General features: G+C 40.3%; 1 protein-coding gene across 1 annotated transcript in view; it reads right to left on the bottom strand.

Annotated features, from left to right (window-relative positions):
* The window catches only part of LOC125766952 (receptor-type guanylate cyclase Gyc76C-like), a 55,639-nt gene that overhangs the window by 17,871 nt on the left and 13,424 nt on the right, over positions 1 to 24,344 (bottom strand). Inside the window, exons 3-4 of the mRNA XM_049433073.1 lie at positions 21,958 to 23,060; positions 923 to 1,614 (exon numbers count right to left, since the gene is read on the bottom strand). Of these exons, the coding sequence (XP_049289030.1) occupies positions 923 to 1,561 (639 nt within the window). The 5' untranslated portion in view covers positions 1,562 to 1,614; positions 21,958 to 23,060. The remainder of the gene's footprint in view (positions 1 to 922; positions 1,615 to 21,957; positions 23,061 to 24,344) is intronic.

Raw genomic sequence — 24,344 nt, 5'->3', positions numbered from 1 at the left:
CTTCCAGATGCCCATGATCAAACACAACTGTGTGCCAGCAGCTGGTGTTATTTTTAGAGCGACAATTTTCATTTCGTGCGACACTTTTCGACATTGTTCTTGGCTTGGTGCAAGAGGGTCAACTAGGGAGAAGATGCCTTAGATCGGGCCAGATAGGACGAGTAACGTTCGCTGCAGTTCAACCGATGCCATTCGTGACAGCATCGTTAAGGCGACGTCACGTCATGTCGCAAACAAGCGAAAGGTCGAATCAACTATTTTTTTTTTCGCATGTCTTATCGACCGATGCAATTGGTGTTGATGAGGAAAGTAAAATAACTACGGTGAAGATGGGTTTATTAATGATAACAAAACGTCGGCTGATTAGAAAATCGCAACGAACGTGTAGAGCATCATATGTACGAGTCAAAAGTCACTCTCACAATCATACATGATGATTAAGATTACGAACTGTACTTTGTAAAAGACTCTCAAAGTTTGGTTAATTGAAATAAGTAAAAATTATATTAGAACAAATTTATATCCAATTGATTTAACAGGGAGAAGGGGCAACGGCAATTCTATCATTTTATTTAAAACAATATTTAATATTTATTCATTTGCATTGAAATAATAAATCAATTTCAATCAATCAATCAAACAAAAGAAATTATATAACATTTCAACTATCATTTTGCTATAAATATTAAGTGTAGGTAGTCTCCGAGATACACTATTATAGCATTATAGGTCTGATGCAATTTCGTTTATGCTTTAAAGTTCAAGTGTCCAATTTGTACTTTGTTGGTTTCGTATTACAAAAGCATTATAAACCGATTTGTTTCACTTATTTGTTTGAGTTCTGTGCTATACTCACTGAGCTGTCAAATACTAAATACAAAGTAAATTAGTAAACGTTTCTACTACTGCTCGGTATACTTACATACGAGATCATTGGTATATCGCGACTCTGTGAAACGATCGCTTCGGTCTGGCAGGTACCTTCTGGTCCGAAGAATGCGGCCACACCATCACAAATCATCTCGGTAATGACACGTGTGGCGACAACCGTTTCACCCCGCGTATCATTCCACCGCAGGGCAAGCGTCACGTTCGGCAGCAGCTCCGGATCGTTGTTGATCTCGTCCAGGGCCATCGTGAGGGCGCCCGAGATGGTGAGGCCCTGCTTTTCGATCAGATCACCCTTGACCGCGGTCAGATAGCCGAGCGTCAGCACCGTCCGATTGTTGCGGAACTTCTGGTGCGGCGAGTTCTCCGGCATCTTCGTAATGTACGAACCGGACGAATGCGTTTGTTGCTGCTGCTGCTGCTGTTGCTGCTGGTTGGATGATGATTGATGCTGAAGCAGCAATGACTGAGGTTGATACGGGTCATGATAGAGCGGTAGGGCCGAGGATGCAGACGCTTCCGGTGCGCTCGGGCTCCCGGAACCGACGGAACCGCCGCTCGGCGTGTGACCGATACCGGCGCCATTCGGGCCGGAATTCAGGGTCACCACGGCCGCGACATGACCGAACGCCACCGAGAGCAGTGCAAGCAGTAGGACGGGCCAACGCGTCATGGCCCCCTCGAATGGGGCCGATCAGCGCGACTCCAACCGATTTCGAACACCGGCTGTGGAAGAGAACAAACCGAACAGAATACATTTATCAATCAAATGGAATAGTTTAACATTTGCTAAATTTAAGTGCATCTTAAAGTCTGGATCTTTCTGAGCGTTCGCCGTATTCTGCTTATTTCCTACACTACATTTCCCGTTTAATATTAAATCAACCGCAAAGGGAATACATCCCTTTAGACCGGTCGACCGTCTAATCCGTCGGTAAATCAAAAGTCAACGTACATCCCGGTACGTAACCAGGATCAAGACAAACTCGAACCAAACCAAGCTTGCTTGTGGTACCGGGAAACACACTTACAAGCAAACTACGAAATAACCTTCACACCGAGCAATCGTTTTTGATTCGCTCACTCATGCATCTAATTATGTTAGGCTGCACGGTAATCTTCCAACGCTCGTTAGCGCTCCGCTTTAGAAAAGGTACGACCTCAAAGAACAGGTAACCCACAGGACTTTTGGGTGAAAATCTTAATTAATCAGCTTCCATTCCAGTACGTTCGGTAGTGGTACAAGCAGCAGCTGATGGATAAGTTAATGGAAAGTTGTGAAAGCATAAAGGTAGAAGGCTTTGAATGGTCGAGATTAATAATGTTTAAAATGGTTTATTTGTTAATCAATTTCACAGCTAAATGAAGAATCACAAAGCTCTTGATTGACTTATCAATCAACAGGTTTCACAATAGAGATACATAACTCTAACGCCAGTGGCAACTAATTTCACCCTTCCATTCCCAGTCCTCCCCGATCCATCCCCTTCCACGCGATGTAGTTAAATGGATGCGCGTGCAAATACATGTGGAGTTGGAGAGATTCATACAGAGGTTTGTCATCCATCGAGTGATACGCTTCTCGGTGAAAAGCTGCCAGGGCTTCGAACGTACTGCTAGAACGTAGAACGTGCACACTCGTTCTCGCCGCACAACCCTCTTTTGTCCAGCTCGGTCACGTGCCTGGTGATTATTCGATCAAATGTCGTCATCCGTTTGGCAAATAGCAGAACACTACTTAACGCCATATCACGTGGACGGCACACTCTCACTCTCACGCACCGTAATGGAAAGTATGGAAAGTATTTAATCCTCAAACTTAAAGTGCAAAACATGAACGTTAAACTTCAAATGGTTTTTTTACTGAACTTTTATATCTTTTTTATGGGTTAAGCAATTCGGCTGTAATTTTATAATTTGTTGATCTATTGATTAGAAATTTTGACCAGTTATTTTCAACATTTAAAAGATTAACCTTAAGTAGAGAAACCTTAAGAATACTAAGTACTTAGGTACTTAATTACAAACTATTAGCCAACGTACCGTATAAATCAAACATTAAAATCTGTTTCAAATTTCTCGTTAGAAAAAAAGGTAATTAATGATGAAATAAAAATGATTTTGCACCACGTTTAATCCCAATGGCGTTTCATGCCGTATTGATCTATTCGCACTTCATAATCCATCATGAAAACTCCAATCTAAAACTTTTGATGGCCTGTGCTACTCCCTAAGCTACCCTCCCCAGAAGCTTTTATTCTTCTAATCGAATGATAAACTTTTTCCAATAGCCGCAGCATAATGAAAGTGCTTCAATAAAATTAGAGACGTTGGTGGAAAACAGTAATGCCGATGATAAAGTTAAGCAAAACAGACGAGCCGCAACTCGACCCTCGGATGCAATTGATCACTAAGTCCTAGAAGTATTTAAAGGTTCAATACACAGTTTTGAAGCAAAAATACCAAAGCAGTAAATTAAACTTTTAACCTCATCACACTTGGTTCACCTTTCATCGGGTTCCGTTTATTCAAATCGGATTGGTTGGCTACCAAACAGAGGCATCGATTTGGTAAGCTTCAACCGAACATTTGTTAATCATTATCGTTCAAGGGTTCAATTACAACCCAAAACCGGGATTATGCAAATTTCTCAGTTAAGGAAACATTCGCCGCAGACAAGCGCAATCCTTTTGATGCTACGGATTTGATCCCCGTGGGAGAAAAGTGGCTTTAAGCACTCAAAAGCCTCCTGCGTGTCCTGACGTCAAGACGTGCATTGACTGTTAGAGTACGATTTCTAGTAAAAATATTAACAAAAACATGCGTCCCGTACAGTGCGTCTTACGGCGATATTTATCTTTCCAAGCGCCCTCGCGTCTGTTGATTCGCACAAAGCGCACAGCTTTGCATTCATGGGGGAAAATATCAACACAATTTCCCATAGCTGTGGGAGATACGGATGTATGAAACTGGGCGTATTATGATGTTTACTTTTCATCATGTTAATAACATAAACACCGTAAAGTTGATCGTAAAATGTTACCACAGCTTACACTTTCCCAAAAAAAATGGTGTTTTTTTGTATTGGAACAAGTTTAATTATTCAATTAGTTATCGTGGAAACTCTTGTGGAACAATATTTTTTTAACTGATCAAATATTGTTTGAAAAATAATACTCACACTCCCTCTTTCTCTTTCTCTTTTCTGCTACAGATACAAAAAATAAACAAAATCAAGGAAATATTGCTCCAACACGGCGGGACAGGACAGTAAAACATGCCACACCACCCTCGGCACTGTGTAAACACATCCAACATTCAACATTCCACCCCGTTCATTCTGTCCGACGGGAGTAAACGGTAACCTTGACCCATCGGTTGTGCACGCTTTTCAACAAGTTTCACACGTAACGGTGATTAACTGCCGCTGGGATTGGGAGGTGTGGGAAGACTAATGGAAAAACCTGACCCGGCTTTATCGAATTTCGGATATTTGTTCCGGCGACATTTTCGACGCATTTGAAACAGTGCTTTTTGGTGAAATCGGTTCGCCCCGGCTGTACGCACCTTGTATTGATTTTGGCAGATACTAATGAAGACAAAGGAAATACGTGTTACGTGGGTTGTTACGGTTGGGAATGGGTTTTTCGAAAATTTTACAATCGCTTGATAAGACAGAAAGTGTACACTATTGATGGTACAAATAGCGATAACCCACTAGATGGCGTTAAAGATAACTGTTTTGACATATGTCAAATTAAATAGTGATGTTTTGGTAGTGTCAGTACATGATGAGCTTTGAGCTTTGAGCTTTGAGATGAACAAAATGGTGCAATCTTTATCAAAAACATATCTTTAGTTAAATGAATTAGAAAGTATGATTCAACCTATTTCAGACACTTAATATTAATTTTTGTTTTGACATAATTTCTAAAAGTCAACATTTAAAGACTAGTATTAGTGTTCGGCATTTCAACTTACACACCCCATTTCAATAAATTTATTCATAAAATAATTAAATAAATTTCGTCCACAACATATAAGCACCACACTGTATATATGACGCCGGCCCACGAAAAAAAAAACAAAATGGAACAAAAAGAAAACTATTCACCTCCGTTACCATGACCACGAAATGGCACGCCGGCGACAATCATCAATGACCGCTAAAATTCGAAACACGCTTGGCGGTGCTGGTGTGTCTTCATCCCAAACAGGAATGAGCCCGAAGGTTCTTCACAGCCGCGGGCAAACAAAAGCCGGGCACCAGACCGGGACCAGAAGCTAAAAACCGGATTTGTAAAAATAACATTTCCTACCCAAAAGCTGAAGGGCGTCGTTACTGATCATTTGGGGATGGTTTTTGTTTTACGTTTCTCGAATTCTTTAGCAAAACGTAAGAAAGTATGTGTTACGTGAGTGTGTGTGTGTGTCTGTTTCGTTTGTTTTCTTTCACTGTATTTCTGTTTGTATTGCTCACAAGTTGTGCTGAGGTGATTGCGAAAATGATTTCCAAGTTGAAAATATTTCTTTGAAGTTTACAATTGTTACTATCGGATCGAATAAAACAATTGCTTCAAAATTAATGTATATTAAAGCTACTAAACCACTTGTCTGCCAATTATCCTCTCCAAATGATTAGCAAAAGATAATCGTTATCCCTTTCTGACGATACAAAAATATTGAGATTTGAAGGACTTAAAATAAAATTTCCACACTTTGATTATTTGCAATCGAACAGCTATGTTTTACAATAATCTGTGTTTTTTTGCAATGTCCCCTACAAAGAAATTACAATAATTCTAACGTATAATTATACAATCAACTGTTTTCTACCCTCGTTACCAAACCGGACAAACAAACACAACAATATCAAGATTTCCTTCACGAACCAACCATCAATCACCAACAAACATGTTGCGCTTTGAGGGGGTCGTACGCGATCTATGTTAATGCAAGTCGGTACGCAACAGCAGCTTCAGCACACTTTCCTCCCCCCAACATCCTTGTGGACATTGCACGTGCGAATGCTTTTGTGCGCTTTACGGTCAAATTCCGTACACGCCACGCACTGGTCACTATTGTTTTCGGTTTGACGCGCGATCGGCCGAGATCCGTTTGTCGGTTTCCCCCCATCGTGTGTCGTTGACAGGAATATGAAATGAAGGTGTGCCCACCGTACGATTCCGGGAGGGGAAGCTAAAAATATCTCCCATGTCTGATGACGTTTCTTTACGATTTATCTGTCAGTTTAAGGTGTTTTTTTATTTCGTTATAATTCCCATTTTGATTCCAGAAGATTCAACTAATGGTGTCTATGTTTTTGGTTTTGGAATGACAATTTTTGAAACTTAATTTTCAACAAGATGTTCCAGCTTAAAACCCATTAGATGTTCCACCGTCACCAGCAACGTCTATTGTAACGTTACTTCAAATAGTGTCCCAGAAAACGTTCGACACCAAAGGTTTTACGCGCTTTGCATAAAACTCCAAACTACGTGCAACGGTTCGTACGCACCAACCGACCGCCAACCGACGCCAATCCCCAGTCTCTCGGAAGAGACCACAGCGCAACAAAAAGGTTCCCATCATCGGCAAACGTTAATCATCCGGACACGACCACAGCGACGACGCTGGAGGACGACGCTTCGATGTTGGGGATGATATATTGTAAAATCGTTCGTTTCTTTTTCCATTCCAGCAACAGGTCGCGACTTGTCTCCTCCACGCCCTCATGCCCTTATCACCCGTTTTCTCCACATCCTCAATCTTCCGAACGAACAACAATTGCCAGCAAAAAGCTTGTTGGAATGGTCAAACACACACACGCATACCCCGCACAAACAACAGTATCAGTAAATAAATAAATATTATTTTCCGTTCTAAAAATAGCCACACCGAAACTGCCGGTCGTGACTACCGGATCAACCGGTTGCAAGACTTGCCGCGCGCACATGATGGATGGAACGCGATCGACGCACTTCATGCTACACATTCGCTAGCTTCCAACCACTCTGGTACGGTCATGTTGTTTTCCTCCTTTTCCGTTTATTCTTTTTTTTATACTTCAGAGGCTTCAAAACTTCAATGCAATGGGTCCGATAGTGTTACAGAAAAGCACTGGCGATCAACAAACAAACATTCGTTAATTCGTTTCGAGCGTTAACACCAGCATCAAACGGAAGTGATTTTTAATATTTTCTTTTTTAATATTTTCTACTTGTTTAGATTTATTTTAAAAAAATTTTAAACACACAAGAACATATTGATTCTACGTTGTTTTCTTTCACCGCGCCTAAAGTTATGCAATATGTGTTTATTAATTGAACAATTAGTACTTTGTCGACTAAGGGCGGCTAAGAATTCGTTTGATAACAATCGAAGCTCCAGACTATTTCAACGTACTAAAATGCGAAAAGTTGACAAGCAAATAACAAAGATCAAATATCTTCTTCTTTAAATTAGACTGTAGAAAGAAATCAAATCGTTCATTTATTTATCATGCAAAGTAGTAACGGCGAAAGCAAAACATGAAATCCTCAACTATTTAATCAAATTAGTACATAATACAATAAAACTCGATCCGAGTTAGAAAAGCAAAACACGATCTCAATTAGATACGCTACGCTAATTAAATTCTTGTACAAAAACGAAAGGTAAAGTTGTTTGTTTTTTTTGCTCTTTTTTGGTATAATTTTTACCTGGTGATAGTACTATTTATTAAGTTTGAAAATGCTTTATTGACCCGTCAAAAATTTTGTACTAATAACTAATGACAAGGGTCGTCTATTTCTGGATTAAATAGTCACTCGGTGCTCAAGATCGCAGACGTAACGAAATGTCATTGTTATGCGTCTATTACAGGGTGATTCAATTGTGTGACACATACGCTCAGTTACTTCAATTCATTAAAGAATCTTCGTCACCGAAAATCTTAAACCACACAAGCCACCACACGAAACACGTAGCTTCAATCAACTCTACAACGAGCCCTGCGTGACTTCTGAGCACTCGTTCCGTTCTTTATTTTTCAATCTCTTCCTATTTTTCGCCTTTCCGCACTACGATCGCAATGCTATTGAGTAGTTTAATTTATTCTGATGAGCTGCGAATGAACACTATATTGCAATGCGTTCTTTTACGCACGAACCCGCCTCGTATTGACAGCCATAATACTGCCTTAAAACATGGCGTTCAGCACGTTCTGTGTTTCGTAGCGGCACCCGAACCAACACCGTTCGAAGATCAACTACTCGTTCCTTTGGTAGACTTTGGAGATTCTTGTGACCACTCCAGTGCTGAAGCACGCTCCGAAGGTGGTTCATCATACCAACCGGCTCAAGCATTTAGCCGGGTAGAACACCCCACACAGCACACAGAATCGTCTCCATTTTCTACACTTCAATCAAAATGTCTGTCGCCTCTCGGGGTCTTTCCCTCCCAAAACAAGTTGCTTAACCGACGCCGGCGTAGTGTCGAAAGTGTGCGGGAGAGTGTAAATGCACCCCAACAAACAACGAACCCCCCAGCGTACGACAATGTGAGTGGAAGGAAGCAGGAATAGGGTAGATAATTTATTAAAAGTGTAGCTATTTTTAGCCCGCCGATAGCGTATAAATAACTGGCCTTGGATTGCGGACCAGTTGCAAGTGAAGCGAGCAAGTTATCGTAGTCACACACGATCATGTTGTCGTTCTGTCCCGGCGATCGTTGCACGTTCTTTAGCTGGTTTTTCTAAGTCCCTTCCTTTTCCTTTGCCTCGTTGGTGTTGCATGAATGGTACAGGTCTGCGATGCCGTTCGATGCATGCCTTATTGCCCTGCCCGAGAGTGATAGATCGTGATTTTGTTCCCTTTCGCGACGTTAGAGAACTGTTTTTCACTAAAGCAAGAGGAATTATGTAATTACTAAATTAAAAATACACACTTGAGATCACTCCAAACGATCCAGCTGACGGATTACAGAATTGTTTATCAAATCAAAGTAATTTAATTGTTAACAATGTTAAACAAAAAGAAGAAAATTTACTCTATTAAAAATATGCTTTACTAATATTAATAGTAATATACCCATATTGATGTTGATAACTTAATTCGATTGCTTTTTTAATGTCAATAAATTTGTGTTGACGCATATGTTCATACATACAATCTCGATCGAATCGAATTGCCCCGCAGCATACGAATTGCGTCGTGCTCAAAATTAAATTGTCAATCGGTCTTTTTACTAAACGGCATCACATTCCCCCATACTCACATACAGCAAAACACTCCCTTCGCCCATCGTCTATTGTCTACGACTTAATTGGTGCTGATGGTGTTCATGCTTCGCGCTCCGGAGGTCGGAAGGAAAATGAAATTTAGTGCAAACATTGCCGGCGGAAGACCGGCTCAAATCTCTTTGGCCGATTGCCAGCTGAATTACGCTGCATCGAGCGCGGATCGAACAAAGTTGAACCGACACCGGGGGTAGGATAGCGCTATTTAATCAATCATTGAAAACGGTCGGGTGAAGATGCAATGATCTCCGGCCCGGGTGTCTGGGCAGAAGTGTGCGCACAGTGTTAATCAATGAAGCGCGCACGCCTTCAGCCGATCGAAGGTTTCGTCGAGCAGAAAAGGCAGGACACAAAACAACCGGAGGACGTACGGCAGTATGTTCGCTGGTACGGTTTCCGGTGCAACCTGTTGATTGAACAGTGGCCTTCCATTTTTCACCCCATTACGCGTCGGTTGAATCGGTGTCAATTAAGTGTGGAACTAACAGCTGAAATAAAACCGATCAAACAAGCATATCGAATCATCATCAGTCGACATCTTTAATTAAAATCTATGCCCATGCAAAACTGAGAACAGAATGGAATGGCGTGAGACAAAATGTCGGCACCACACTGTACGGGGTCGGATGTTCGATGCTTCACGCTGCTATGATGGAGCCATGGTGGCTAGCTACATTAGTCAGTTCGATCCTTTTTGCTCATCATCATCCAATAATTTCCATCCTGTTTGGCACTGCTCGTGGCAATTTCGCACGAAACGGCTTATTGCCGACCACGTACGTTTGCTGCTAAAGTGCGAACATCGCGTTGTCTATCGGATTGGAAACACATTCCAATCCAATTGCAATAAGACACAATGCAACTATTGTCTGCTGCGAATTGCTATTACGAAACGTACACGTTGCTGCTGACGTTAGCAGACCAAGTTTTGCATTTCGAGCAAGTTAATTTATACAATTTGCAAATAAAATTTCAAACATTGCAGTGAAAAATGGTTTGATGTTCAGCAGCAAACATGTTTTATTGGTTTGGACGATCGATAAATTGGGAAATTATTATGTAAGATATAAAACCATATAATAAGGCAAATCATTTGAAATGAGGTTTTTTTCAGATCGGAATTAGAGCTAAAATAATAATAAAATATAAGTTGTTTCAATCTTAGTTTTAAGGAATTACTCAACATTTTTTGTAATATTTTCCTTTTTATCCAGAACTATAAAGCTTATTTAAGTCTTCAAAAAAATACAGAATTATTAACTAAGCCTCGTAAAATATGATTGAAATTGTTTGATCTTTTCGAATCGCCTTTAACTGCCCTTCAACTCAGACAAACTTCAACGTACATTTAGCTGCCAGATCAATATTGAATCTATGAATCAGTTTCATTTGTAATGGAGCAACGGTGGAAAAACATGATGAAAATGAAACATTTTTCACACTCACCCCTCGATACTATCGAACAGGTGATGCATTTATCTAACGACCATCCAATCGTGACCGGAAGTTTTCAGTCAACGGGCAAGAATTTTCATTGATTCGTCTTATCGACTGTAAAGCATGATGCAAAGCCAAGATTGATTCATAACAGTAGGGTACGAAAACATGATACGTTTTTATCAATACCTATTTTTCGCATCATTTTTGCAAAATTGTGAAGAAGAATTTTTTGATGACATCGGAAGAAAGGGAAAAAATCTATCAATATTTGTTTTTCTCTCTATAACGGAAATTATTTTCCACGATGATGATGCAAGCGATGGTACACGACGCACTTTACATATGTACGAAACGTTTTACAAGGCTTGTAAAAAAAACATCTCATGCCGAGCACAGCAAAAATGGAAATTCTTATCCTTTCGGTCGTTCTACGCCCGCGTCGAGCAAGCTGTTAAGGCAACTAGAGGACAGCCTGTCTGAATGGAATTCATTAAACCCGATGAACTGAGCATACATCGAAGCCGAAAGGTAAAGGTCCTTGGTTGATGGATTGGGTTCGTTTCCAAAACCCTCGTTTCACTGACGTTGTTCTTTTCTTCTTTTGCTCCATGTCAGCAAAGTTGATGGTTCGCTTTCCGATCTTTACTTTACCGATTCAATGAATGCATCTGGTGCATTTTCCCGTAAGAGATTGAAAGTATCGTTACGGCTACATACAGTTACATATGCAAAGGCTTTTTTTCTTGTTTTCCGGTTTTTTTGTAATCAATTCAAATCAGACGAAGCGTTTATGGTTAGTGAATCTTGCGTAAGGATGCTCTGCTACTATTACCACATGTAACTAGGTCAGGTGAAGTTTCACGTATGCGCTTTGCTGCATGTTTTCTACTTTAAAACGCTTTTAAATATTCTTTAGAGAGACGAATAGATTAAAATTGATAATAAACATTAAATTTTATTTGTAAAGTATGATAAAATCCGAAAAAAATCCTTGATACATGAAAATTTTACAAAACAAAATACATAAATTAGCAATCGTTATAACGAAATGCGAAAGAGATTTAAGCATTTGAATATTCTTCAATTGTTGAATTAAACATGTCATCTGTTCCATGCGCCGCAAATGTACAATTATCACGCTTTAACACTTTTTGCCACAGCGAATGCCCATCCATGGATGCTGATTCAATTAGCGGTCCCTTTTTTCCCACCAAGCCGGAAACGGACAGCAACGGACGGTGGTACGGAACCGTTTGTCATAGTTTGTTGTCCGCAAAGAAATTAGCTTCGCGTGCATTTTGTTTGCCGGCTTTTGAGAAGGCGTTAGCAAAAGCCCGAAGTCCGATGGTGGTTTGTATCACTAATTAAGTAATAACTGTGCTACGTCGCAATGTGCCCTTTAGTTTTGTACTGTGCCACTCCTGCTTCTCTAAACGGGAATTTAAAACAGAACAGAAGGAAGAAGAAAAAAAAACAAAAGAACTTCACCTTCAACTGGGAACGGTCAACGATTTCGCACCCGGCTGAAATGTGGCTAGCCATCGGGACCTTGGACACAATCCACACCCTCCCGGTGTGTCATGAGATGATAGTACCGCAGCAGTACATCCATTCGTGGTGGTCCCCGATCGAATTAAAACCAAACTCTACCCATCCTGTATTGCTACCGTGCCCTGTTTTTGTTGTCTTACCGCAAACCCTGTACGGACACACTCACCCCTTCTGAAGCGCCTGTGTGTGTTTGTGCTAAACCGTCAAACGAAACGGAATGTTCGAGCCAATAATTTATGCCTGATCATAATCGATCGGACCGCACCACCGGTGGTGAAATGATCGAAGGAAGCAGTTGCGGACAAGAGGATGTTATTATTATTATTATTTTTTTAAAGGTTTGTTGCGGCTTTGTGGCTTTCTTTTGCTTCCTTCATAACTTGACTCATCAATTTATTTTGTGCCAATAATTGCTTACTTGACAAGTAGTTAGCATAATGCGCTAACCACCATTTTAATTATAAAATATTTCATTAACAAATTTCATCGATATTGTAAAATTAATAATTGTTCTAAAACACAAAATCCTACTCTGGAATGAAAGTCGGTTAATCCAATTATTTCCGATAAATCATTTACCAACGGTTTACTAAACTAATTTTAATTAAATACTCTTTTTGCCGTCTTCTGATGAGAATTTCTTGATTTTCTTGGGTGACATAAAAATATATTCTAAAGTGTTAACGCAGGTAAACGCATGATGTTACAAAAATGTCTTCAAAATCTAACAAAAAGGTAAAATTTTACATAAAATTTTTTTCGAAAAATTTTTCAAGTTTTTTCTTGAGTTTTATATTTAGACAAGTGCGTTACAATATTCTAAGTCTTTTTAATTTGTTTTTTTTTTTTCAAACACGTTTTTAAATGTAATACTGCCATTTTGGAAGCTCCCGAATAATCTTTAAAAAAATCAAAATACAGGGTTTTCCAGTTGATTTCACCAATTTCTCATCCTCTTTATCAATGACAGGAGATGAAATTGCAACATTATGTATTAGTATTTTTATTATTGCTACCATTTTACTAAAGAAAAATACAAATTCTTTGTAAAGCACTTATCAATCAAGAATCAAAACCACACATTTCCTAGGTGGTCAAGTTCAAGTCGATCAAAGTCAGCCAGACCTCGGGGAACCGATGGGGGGGGTTCCCATCGTTGGCGGCACGTTTGTCAAAACCAGCTTTACGCGTCCCAACTTAAACCGACCGTTATAGCCATCCATCGACCTCGAGTCAACCGGGGCACCCTAAGCAAATGGGCAATTTTGCAACATTGTCCGGAATGTCTTGATTTCTTACCGGCCGGACACGATCCCCGATACGATGGCGAACAAAAAAAACCAGTACCCATTGGAAGACAGGAAGAGCTACACCACTGCGCTGCTTTACTCTAAATTAATTGATTTGCCAACAGTGCGCGGAACAGTGCGTAAGCTTTACATGCAAAAAAAAGTTCCTCCTCCTTCACTACCACCATCACTCTTAAAAGTGCGCGGTAGAAGAAGAAAAAAAGCACCTTCAGTCGAAGAGGACGAGCGAGATAACATTTAAGAAAGAAGAAAGAGAAAAAACCAACACGAACAACAGCAGCAGAAGCACAAACCAGCGGGAGCACTGTTCTGTTCTGTCGATGATCGATCGTGGAGGGCTATGCCTGGGAAGAAAATTTCATGGTCATCTCGATCGGTGATCATCAGTTCGCTCAGCTGGAAGGGTAGCACCACAAGAAGCGGACACACCGTAACCGGAAATCGGCCCCTACCAAATGGTAATGAGAAGGTTAAGAATGTGTGTGTGTGTGTGTTTGCTTTTCATGCCGATTTCGTTTCGAAAAACTGGTGCCAATCAGACAAACAAAGTAGTATGATGGATGGGTTCAGTTATGTTCTGTGAAAAGGTTTACGCTAGAAAGGTGGAACCCGAAGGAAGTGGTGGAAGGGGAGGAAAGCGCAAACGGAACGTAAAGTTTATGCGAACAAGAAAGGTCGATGTGATAATTGACGACTGTCGTAACGAAACCAAACCGAATGGGTTTGGCGATATTATTAAACGATATGTTTCGGGCAAATCATAGTTTAGCGCTGTTTGATTTTATTGGCAAATAAATTATGAATGTCCATGATTACTTAAATTTAGCAACAATTAAAAATAAATTAATAACGATCAGAATAACGTCATTAAGTCCTTATTAGTTATAGCGATATTATGGATACTCCTTAAAGTATACAATATTTTATGGGTTTTTTAAACTGTCAACCGTCTACGGGACTCTGGCTCCTTCTCCTTTGTGGCACTATAACTTCGAAGGTCTCTGTCCAGCGATTTCTGGCTTTTCTTGATTGATATTATAGCCACAGCCTATCCTTTAATCATCTTAAATCAGTTAACATTAATCCAAAAAAATAAATTGATTGCATACTTTTAGGCGATTTGCTGCTTTATCAATTATGAATGATTTTTTTATTAATTCCTACCTGTTAAAAACTATTTTCCTTTAAATTTTTAATAATTAAATTAAAACCCACTGTTTTAAAATCACAATAGCCATATATTTATGAAACAGTTTATTTTATCACATACAATAAAAAATATCCTGTGGCGTGCTGTTATGATTTTTCTACGCCAATCCATTTCCGTACCCGTCATGTTTGTTCGTTCATACAAAACAAAATGGAAAAAAGCGCCACAAAGCAGTACGCAGCGTACTGTCACTGACATGCGTTGCATTAATGCACTCTTCCCACCGATACGTGCGATACGGCAGAGAGAAACAAGCAAAAGCAACAACACTAAATGTGTTTTATAGCACGAAAGAACAGCTACATGGGAAAAAGAACTTTTCGCACAGAGCTTGTCAGCTCCTTTTCCGGTAGTGGTGACGGTGGTATTCATTTTGCTCTGTGGCCAGAACCTTAGAACTTGGAACGAACGTGTGAGAGTTGGTCGCAAGAAGGGTGGAAAGCAAAACCATCATCCAGAACACATCCTGTGTGTGTGGCGGAAAGGACAGCCTGTCTGAAACTCGCTCGACCGCACTCGGGTGACGGTTTCATTTCCAGCTGCCTTCTTCAAGACTTCATCCAGCAAATCGTGTCATGCGCTATCATAAGGCTATATTTTATCGAATGCCTAGTGTGCTGTAGTTGATGCGGATTTTTTCGTTTTTTTTGTCGCTTCTATATTTCTAAATCACATTTTCCATTTCCAATCATGGATCACGGTCGTTTGCGTTCTTTGCTATGGCCGCGGGGACTAGAGAGACTTTAGCAAAAATGCCATCAAGTGCTGGAATCCAATCGGGAAGCAATAAATTTTAGACTAATTGTAATTAGTACCGTATGCAGGGTGTGAAAAGAAGCTTGCGAAGCTCTCGGGTTTGTCCATCGCGAGTTTTAAGATTCTAGTAAAGAGTTGCATGAGTTGAGCGGAGAAGAAAATGAAATAAAAATATTTTTTTTCTACTAAATATCTTTAATTAACCCTCACACACATATTGCTTGGCAATAGGAACCGTTTTCGCTGGCTTAAGTAAACCAAACCACAACAACGGGGCACCTCGAAAAACCACTTAAGCCCGTACAGCAGTTTCATTGACCTCCGCCGCACATACACCGAACCATGATGATGACATCTTCTTCGCACCGGTGAGTGTCACCGGAATCACAACAACACCGGATCGGTTCGGTGTTTGCCCGGGCGCCCGGTCTAACCTGTTTCACGGCGGACAGCCAGCGGACGCAGCCTTCCACATGATGGTGGTCCCTAGCACATGCGACGGCGACATCGTCGAACCTGTAGTGCCACCGACGTGTATCGCTTGGTCACCGGTTTCGGACCGGTGGGCGATTAATTTCTGGATGCATTTTGTTGGCCTTGCCTCGATACCTCCCCGCGCGTAGGTTGGCCGACGGAGTAGGTCGTCTCGTTCTCCACGGTACGGTGTGTTAGACTTTCTTTCTGCATCAGCACAAAACAAATATGCCTTAATTTAAGCAAAAATAAAAATGGCAATACAGACATATGAAGAATGGTCCTTTGATATTTGAATCAAATATTCGAAAGGAAACCACGATACAGAGACATTGAAAGAATAAAGATCTGAAAGAATTATTCAGTCATATTTTCTCCAGCCATTAACGTTAATTATAGCCATTAAATAGCTTTAGCATTTTCCAAAGATTTTTTTTTCCAAAATACTTTTATTCCAAAAAACTTATACTGAACAGTGGACATCATAGAGGGTTAAGATTAGAACAAAATTATTAGTTTTCTATTTTTTTAACAAATTTCCTGCAACCATATGTAGAAGATTTGGGATGTGCAGAAACATGACAAATTTGATAACTTTTTTAAACATAAATCAGGTTTTCAAAAAGAAAATAATTAACCTAAAAACCTATTTTATACGTCTAAAGCTTTTTTATATATCAACGACTACGTACGATGACAGAAAGAAATGTGCAGAATTTAAATATTTAAACTTTAAATATAAAGAGTTGTTTCTATGCTACAATGTCCACTAACTTGAAGTTAAAATTTTGAATTCTCGCTCAATGCAAACTGTTTCGTTTTATGGCCTATTTCTTTGAACTTCAGCTCAAGTTCACATTCAAGTAGATTAAAAAATGAAATTATTAGCAGAAGAAGAAGATTATTCTTTCTGGTGTAATGACCCCACAACCATCGTCACATTCGACATTTTAAGAAAAAAAAGAAATCAGCTGACTTTAAAATCGCAAGAAACACAAAACATACAAATCATTCAAATATTAATCTAAACGCTACAGAAACGTTCTGTCGTATGAAATCACCACACACGTTGCGATCGATTTTGCGCAGTGAATTCATCCTCCTGCTTGGCATTACTAGTAAGTAACAGGGTCTACCGCTACACCCCTAATCAAGATCGTTTGTATGCTGCTAGTGTGTTGCGCCCTAAGGGTGTCCGAAGTTACTAATTGAGCGTCCACTTATCGCGTATCGTAGCCAAGTTTGCATTTCATTCGTCGTTCGGTACCCTTTTTTGCCTTATTGAGCGCTCCCCTATCACTAGGGCCAGAAATGATTGTTTGTCTTTACCCTTTGCCGGTTGACAACATTTGTTGCTTAGTGTTTTAGAAAATAAAAAAGAGCTGTCATACAAACAATCCTAAAATAAAAGCGGTAAAAAGTCTATCTATTACGCGTATATTTGAAAAATTTGTAAACCAAACCGATTGTCACCGGTACACGTTTGGTTTTTGCATACCGAACACCGAATATATTATCAAGGTGCGTAAAATATACTGGATAGGTAAAAAGAAAAAACTAGAAAAACGACAAATAAAACGAAAAAAGCCTCCCCCCAACCACAAGCAACACTTACCCACAGATAACCACGACGCAAAAACCAATTCGCGAAACATGTGCACCAATAGTGGTGGCTTTTAGATATTTATCTCCACCATTCCCCGGTGCTGTCGAATGTGTTAATTAAATATTTACCCCCGTCCATCACGATAAATTATCACCTACCGGGAAACCAAACCAAACAAACACCCGACCCACCGTCCGGCCCGTTTGATTCGCACCGTTGTGTCGCCATAACGTTTTTCTCGGTCGCTTTTTAAATATGATGTTTTTTGGTGGGAAGCACTCAGAGTCATTGGGGGTGGGAGAAGAAAAAGGACGTATATTACGGGACTTTTTGTGTGTGTTCCCTGTCTTGCTAACCGCATAATTAAACACACCAAAATAGTAGCGAAAACTTATCTGCCAAAAAGGAGTGAGTCTGTGACGTTTTTTCCGGATATAAAGAAACATTCAAACTCACCGCTACGAGATGGTCGTGTGTCACGTGCTGATGATGAGTGGTGTCATTTACATGATTAGGAACTTAATCATGATGTACAGACAATGGACAATGAGAGACAAAATTAGATAAACAATATTTTAGAACAACAAAAGAACAATGTTGTAAAATAATACAAACTTGTTAGGGGCCATTTTGGATCTCGGACAAATACCGCGTACAGCGGGTTTTATTTATCTACCACCTCACCAACAGTCGGGCCCTTTAACAGAAAGTCAAACCATTCGCAAGCCAACGGCCTCCACCATCTAAAACCATGGGACGGAAAACCGATCCTGGCGAAGACCTTTCTTTCGTGCCTAACCGCCCTAACACCACCTAGCGATAAAAACGGTTCGATCGGATGACACAGCAGGTAACACCGGGCAAAACAACATTTCCCTACCCCCGCTACTCACCCAGCTGATGGCCGGAATCCACTGGGACACTGGTTGCCTACCGATAAAACCAACAATTAGCCATTAATTTATGCCGCCGACGGGCTGACAGTTATGTTGTATGCTTAATGCCGATCAACGCCAAGCCTTCTTTGGGCCGATCCTGTCCATTTTGCCGTACCCGGCTCGGAAGTTGCTGCGTTGTTTGATGAGAGTAACATTCAAAGAAGACAAAATAAGGCTCGGACGTGTAGGTCTCGGTTCGAGAATAACCCTCTGGAGATGGTGTCATTACTTTGCGTCGTTCCTGGTACATTTCCATACGGGGTTTAAGAACGAAAGGAAACATTTCTTTGGTATTTAAACACAATTTAAACAGAACAGTCCTGCACGCTTAAGACTTTAATTTGCTAAAACTAAAATGTTTCCAGTAGGCTTAAAAGGTGCATCTTTTGAAGATACCACGACCTTCTTAATGTCCCGAGGCATTCATTGTCTGGCTGGTGAGAATTTCTATTTCTCCCACATCGTGTAACGTGCATGTTAATTTCCTCCAAGCAATAGAATCTTTGTAGAACCTTTGACTAAGTTACTCGTCGAAGAACAAGCGCCATCCCGCAAGCTTTGCGTGTAAAAGTTGTTCCTCTGCTAAAACCAACATCATTTAATGTGGTGTACCGTGCCAGGTTTGCTTTGTCTGGTAGAGAGTACTCGAAATAATGCTTCCTGTAGTGCACATAAATATGTGTGTTTAAGGTATTATTTAAGAATATTTTAATATACCTCTCTTGGAGATGATAATGGGTTGCAGCAGAGTTGCTTCAAAAGAGTCATCAGAAACTCATAATATAAAGCTCAAGATATAAAATTTGTTGCATGCTTTCGAAGGCCTGAAGGACTTGGGACATTTGATATGTATAAAAGTATTTATGCAGAAGCTAAATATGCTTAAAGAAGCTGCATATGCTAAAACAATTTTATTATCCTTTTACCACGAGCATACCCTTTTCCCTCTGCTGATTACATCTTGCACCAAGGAAACGTTTATGAAACGTGAAATGATTTCGCCCTAATATGGGTTCCTTCTTATGCTGACATTTATTCCCCATTTTCTGCTACATTTCACAACACACCATAATTTCCTGTGCACAACAGAGTAAAGCAAAACATTTGATGCGTACACGATTCCCGGAAGTGAAACTAAACACCCGCAATTTCCACGCTCTGTATGAGCTTAAAGTTTTGCTTGGGAAAATCAAGCCGGACTGGGTAAAAGGATGTTTCGGCGCCCATGTACCGGGTGCCGTGCGGCCAAACAGTGCCCAACAACACAGCGTTTACAAACCAACCGTTCCGCAGTGGAATGATTTATTGTCACGTGGCATCGCTTCGATAAGGCTCTTCGCCCAGAATGGAACGCATAGTTTTGCATAACTTCAACAGCACCGAAGTTTGGCGCTAACAGCAGAGAATGTTCATCCCATTTTCCAGGAAGTGGCGATCTTTGCTGTCAAACCACGCAAAATGGCTTCACATTCCAAAGCATAGTACGGGCCACGTTATATGCTTAACAATTAGTTTTGGAATTTTTAAAATGTAAGCAAAAATAGATTCAACTAAATTTAACTAAATGCACCATACAGTAGAGGTTGCCGAATATATTAATCACAATGGCAATTTTATGGGGGAATTTATTGAAAAATTTATGAGAGAAAAATCTCTTACCAACGTAAGTAGTAAAAAAGCTTTAATCCTAACGTTTGCGTTACATTTCAAACAAACAAATTCAAATAATAAAATTTATATAGAAATTTCATCGTATCCTTTCGGCCACGGTAAGCCCTAATCAGCAGTAAAACCTCATTATAATGGACCACATTGAATTACACTACTATCATCATGAACCTTTTCCATTTCGTGCTGCGACGGCAGTCAGTTCCAACAATTGAAAACGGTTGTCAATTTTCGCCGAAATACTTCGTTTATCGCACCCATGGCAACGATTGTACGATTGACCGGGCGGCTCCATTACAAGGAATGAAATGCGCGCTTAAAACATTAATATTCTATCCCGACGGTAAAAAGGGAAACTAGTGGATTTCCATATAAAGATAAGGTATATCAGTTTGCAAATATAATTAAAATAATTGCAATACACAAATAAATAAAGAAATAAAATTGGGCAAACCAGCTGAATTCATCGAAATGGTTACAATTTTGAGAAGGTATTAAATTCATTGGAAATTATATCAACCAACATTCACCGATTTTTTTACTAGGGCAGTACATGACGTATTAGATGTCCTAAACAAATTTAACAGTTCACAGAACAGACTATTTAAATAGCACAAAACATCAGGAAACAATCGAGTTATAACGAAGAGAGATATTTAAATATGTTTAACGATAAGATGCCGTTCAAATGTCCGGAAGGTCCACGAAAAGAGTTGATTTTAGAAGATGAATAGAGTTATGTTGACATTGAAGTCATCAATAATTTGTGACTTATAGGTCTAGTACATAACTCCACTCAGTTCTCCGTATTCTGTTCAACAAACCAGTTTTATTCGAATTTGTTTATCAAGCTAACCGTATTTTGGGCAACGCGATGCGAAAGTTGCTCACAAAGCGTTTGACATTTGCATCGCCTGAACTCTCCATTACATTTTGACAAGTTGATGAGTTGATGAAATGACAGTTACAAGTGTTAGTAGCTTCAACAAGATGGCCGTAAGCCAACTGTCAAAATCACAGAATCTTTATCGGAAAACCCATTCTTTTGCTTCAATATGCATGATCGTTGAGAAAAACAGATTTCTCGATCGACGACGATAATGAGGTAATTTAGCATACTCCAAAGTAAAAAAAAGGTTTTCGTTTATTTCTCCCCCTTACGATCCACCCCACGAAAGTGAAACGCAAATTATATTTTTGTTTTTCAAACAAACTTTTACCTCTTTTTCCCGATCGTAAAAATCCATCTCGACATTGGGATGCTTTAGCAAGCCAAAAATGTGTATCGTAAACAGATGAAGTTTTTTTTTCCTGCTTTTAGCACAACCGAAGTAGACAAGATGCAGTGTGTGTGTGTGCGGGGAGCATATTCTGTTCAAACCACACCGTCAGGAGGTTCTTTGCTTTGTTTTACCAAATTTTACTTGTTGCTGCAAATCGAATGAATGGTGTGTATGGTAAATATGTATACCGTGCCGCAAATAAACATGCACGAGCCAAAAACAGTGGCACTGGTGAAAGAAAATCCGCTTGTTGCCACCGTTTGGCACATAGCTGCACAAACAGTTTCTGGCGCAGTAAAAATATAAACAGACACCTCTTTCATTCCCGCAAACCCTAACTCTTCTCATTGGGTGACCAGTTTTTCCTCACCTCTGTCCATCGTAAATGCTTTACGGCACGAGCTAAAAATAGCGGCCTCTGTGTCCCCTATAAGTGCCCTAGCGATTCACCCACCCCACACACAGACACATAGCCGGGGGTTTACTGATACGGTTACATCTTCTCTTCTCATTTTTTATTAGTTTAGCTAATCTAGTGCCCTAAACCCAACTTACCATGTGTTCGAAGGCCGAACTTAGAATAGTTTCGCGCTTCGCCTTGAACGTGAAATCGTCGTCCTGTGGGGTGATCCGGAATCGTGACGAAGGGTAACAAAATGGGGTTGCGTCCGGGTGCTAAAGAAACCGTTTTCCCTTTCGGCCCAAATGACGGAGAGAGAGAACGGGGAAGTACTTTCCGTGCAGCAACCGAATACGCACCGATCACCAAATAAAAAACGCCAAATATTCGGACTTGCACGGTCGGTGATGAACTGTAAAAAAACAGCAATTCTCTTACCGCTCACCGCGTGCTGGAATGTGTTTCACTTTTGCTTCTGTCAAATCTTCGCCTTCCTGTTGCGTACACTCAGCCACGCTAGCTCATCTTCATTTCTTTACCTTTTTTTTTGCACACACTTCGGTTTTGCTTCCTCCAAACCGAATGACGTTTCGCTAAGAAGGAAGAACACAATTTGCTGATCGCGAGAACGCGAGAATTGACGCTGATACGTGGCACTTGGCTGAATTTGCGGGATATATTATTACGTTTTCTTTTCTTTTCTTTTCTCTTTGCTGTTAGAAACCCTGCCTTTTTATTCACTGCTTCTTTCTGTTTTGTTGAAGCTTTTTCTTCGCGTGCACAAACACAAACAGAAGGCAAAACTTAAAATGCACCACAAGTTGTACTACGAAATTTTCGGTTTTGTAATAATTTTTTTTTCACAATTTTTATCGCTCAACATTAACCCGCACACACGAGCACATTTAGTTGTGTGTTTACTCAGACACTAAACACTATTTAAAAGCACGAATTCCAACACTTTTCGTTTCTATTCTTATTTTTTAATGCGTTTCATATTTTCACAACAGTGCTTTCTTCCGATCGTTGCGTTTTCATTGCACTTTTCCGTATATTACACACGAATTTAAACACACACACACATACACTTCACATCGAGCGCGTGATCATACAGTGATCGTCGGAACTCACCCAAACACCAGTTCACAGCTTCCGGCTGTGTTTGGCAATTATAAAAAGAACAACACTACAAAACACTTCACAAAAAGACTTTTACAAACAAACATGCACACACGCAAGCACAATTTAGCTGACGTAACTGTGAGGGTGGAAACAATAGAAAAAAATGGAGATGAAAAAAACAACACCAAAGCACAATAAATGATCGTGAGAAAATGGTGGCCAGAAGGAAACAAATATTTTGTTTTGTTTTTTTTTCGGGGGGATTTTTCCATCTTTCCTTCGTTTCTTACAGAGACAGAAACCATCGATAAGGGTGAAAAAAAAGGAAGTAAAAGGGGGGTGCAAAAACCGCTCGTTCTTTTACGTGCGCTTTCGTTCTCACTCTCTTTCGCTTGGTTGGTTCCTTTTTTTATGTTTTTTTTTTTCGTCTTTCTACACTCAATTGCCTGCTCTGCAAATGATGATAAACTTAATATGTGCCGTTTTGCATTGCCTGCCTGTTGCTGCTGCTGCACGGTTTGATTAATTTGCTGCACGAGGGATTAAGATAACGATCTAGATGGCGCTGGTGCAGATTAGAACACGCAGTGTGGGGCCATATCTTCACCACAAGCGATTTGTTTTGGTTTTTTTTACTACCGGAAGAAAATTAATTCTTCCTTAAGTTAATCTTTGTGCCCGAGAGCCCATATCGAATTTGTGTGATTTTTTTGTTTTGTTTTTTTTTGCACACTTTTCTTCGGGAAGGTTTGTTCACCTTTGGTTGTTTTTAGGTTGTATTTTGGTTTTCTCTTTTCTGCCCAATAAATACATGTTAGGTACGTGAATGATCACACTTCACACGCTTGTAACGATTTGCGCACGTACGTACAACACCCCGTTCAACCTTCACACACACGCAAAGAACGTTGAGCGTACGATAATTTGAACTTTTTTTTCTCTGTTTTGTTTCTTCTCTAATTTTTCACTCGACACCTAGACTCGAACCGATTCCCCGGCGGCTCAGCCGAGGTGAACGCGCGCGCCAAACGATCGAACGATCCGTTTCCTACGGGAGATGCGTTGCTTCTGCTCTGCGAACGCGAGAACGCGAGTCAACCGCGTTCGATGGGGTGCTGCTGCTGCTGCTAACTTAGACGCACCTCTTCTCTCTTTATCTCGTACTTTCTCTCTCTCTCGCGCTCTCTTTCTCTCTCTCTCTCTCTGCTGATTGTTTTATGAACGTAAGAGAGGGTAGGGGTGGGAAGAAGAGGAGAAAGAAGAAGTGGGTGGTGATAGGGGTGCTTCTTCCCGAGCATTAAGCAGTCGTGAGGAGAGCGAATTGAACTCTTCGAGTTGGTCCGCCGGAGCGGATTATGTTCAAAAGGATGAACTGGGGCGATGGGGGTGGGGTGGTATTTGAGCATGTGGGGAAGGGCAG

Source organism: Anopheles funestus, chromosome 3RL (assembly GCF_943734845.2).
Source record: "Anopheles funestus chromosome 3RL, idAnoFuneDA-416_04, whole genome shotgun sequence".
In the NCBI taxonomy this organism is placed as follows: domain Eukaryota; kingdom Metazoa; phylum Arthropoda; class Insecta; order Diptera; family Culicidae; genus Anopheles; species Anopheles funestus.
This window is presented reverse-complemented; position numbering and strand designations above follow the sequence as displayed.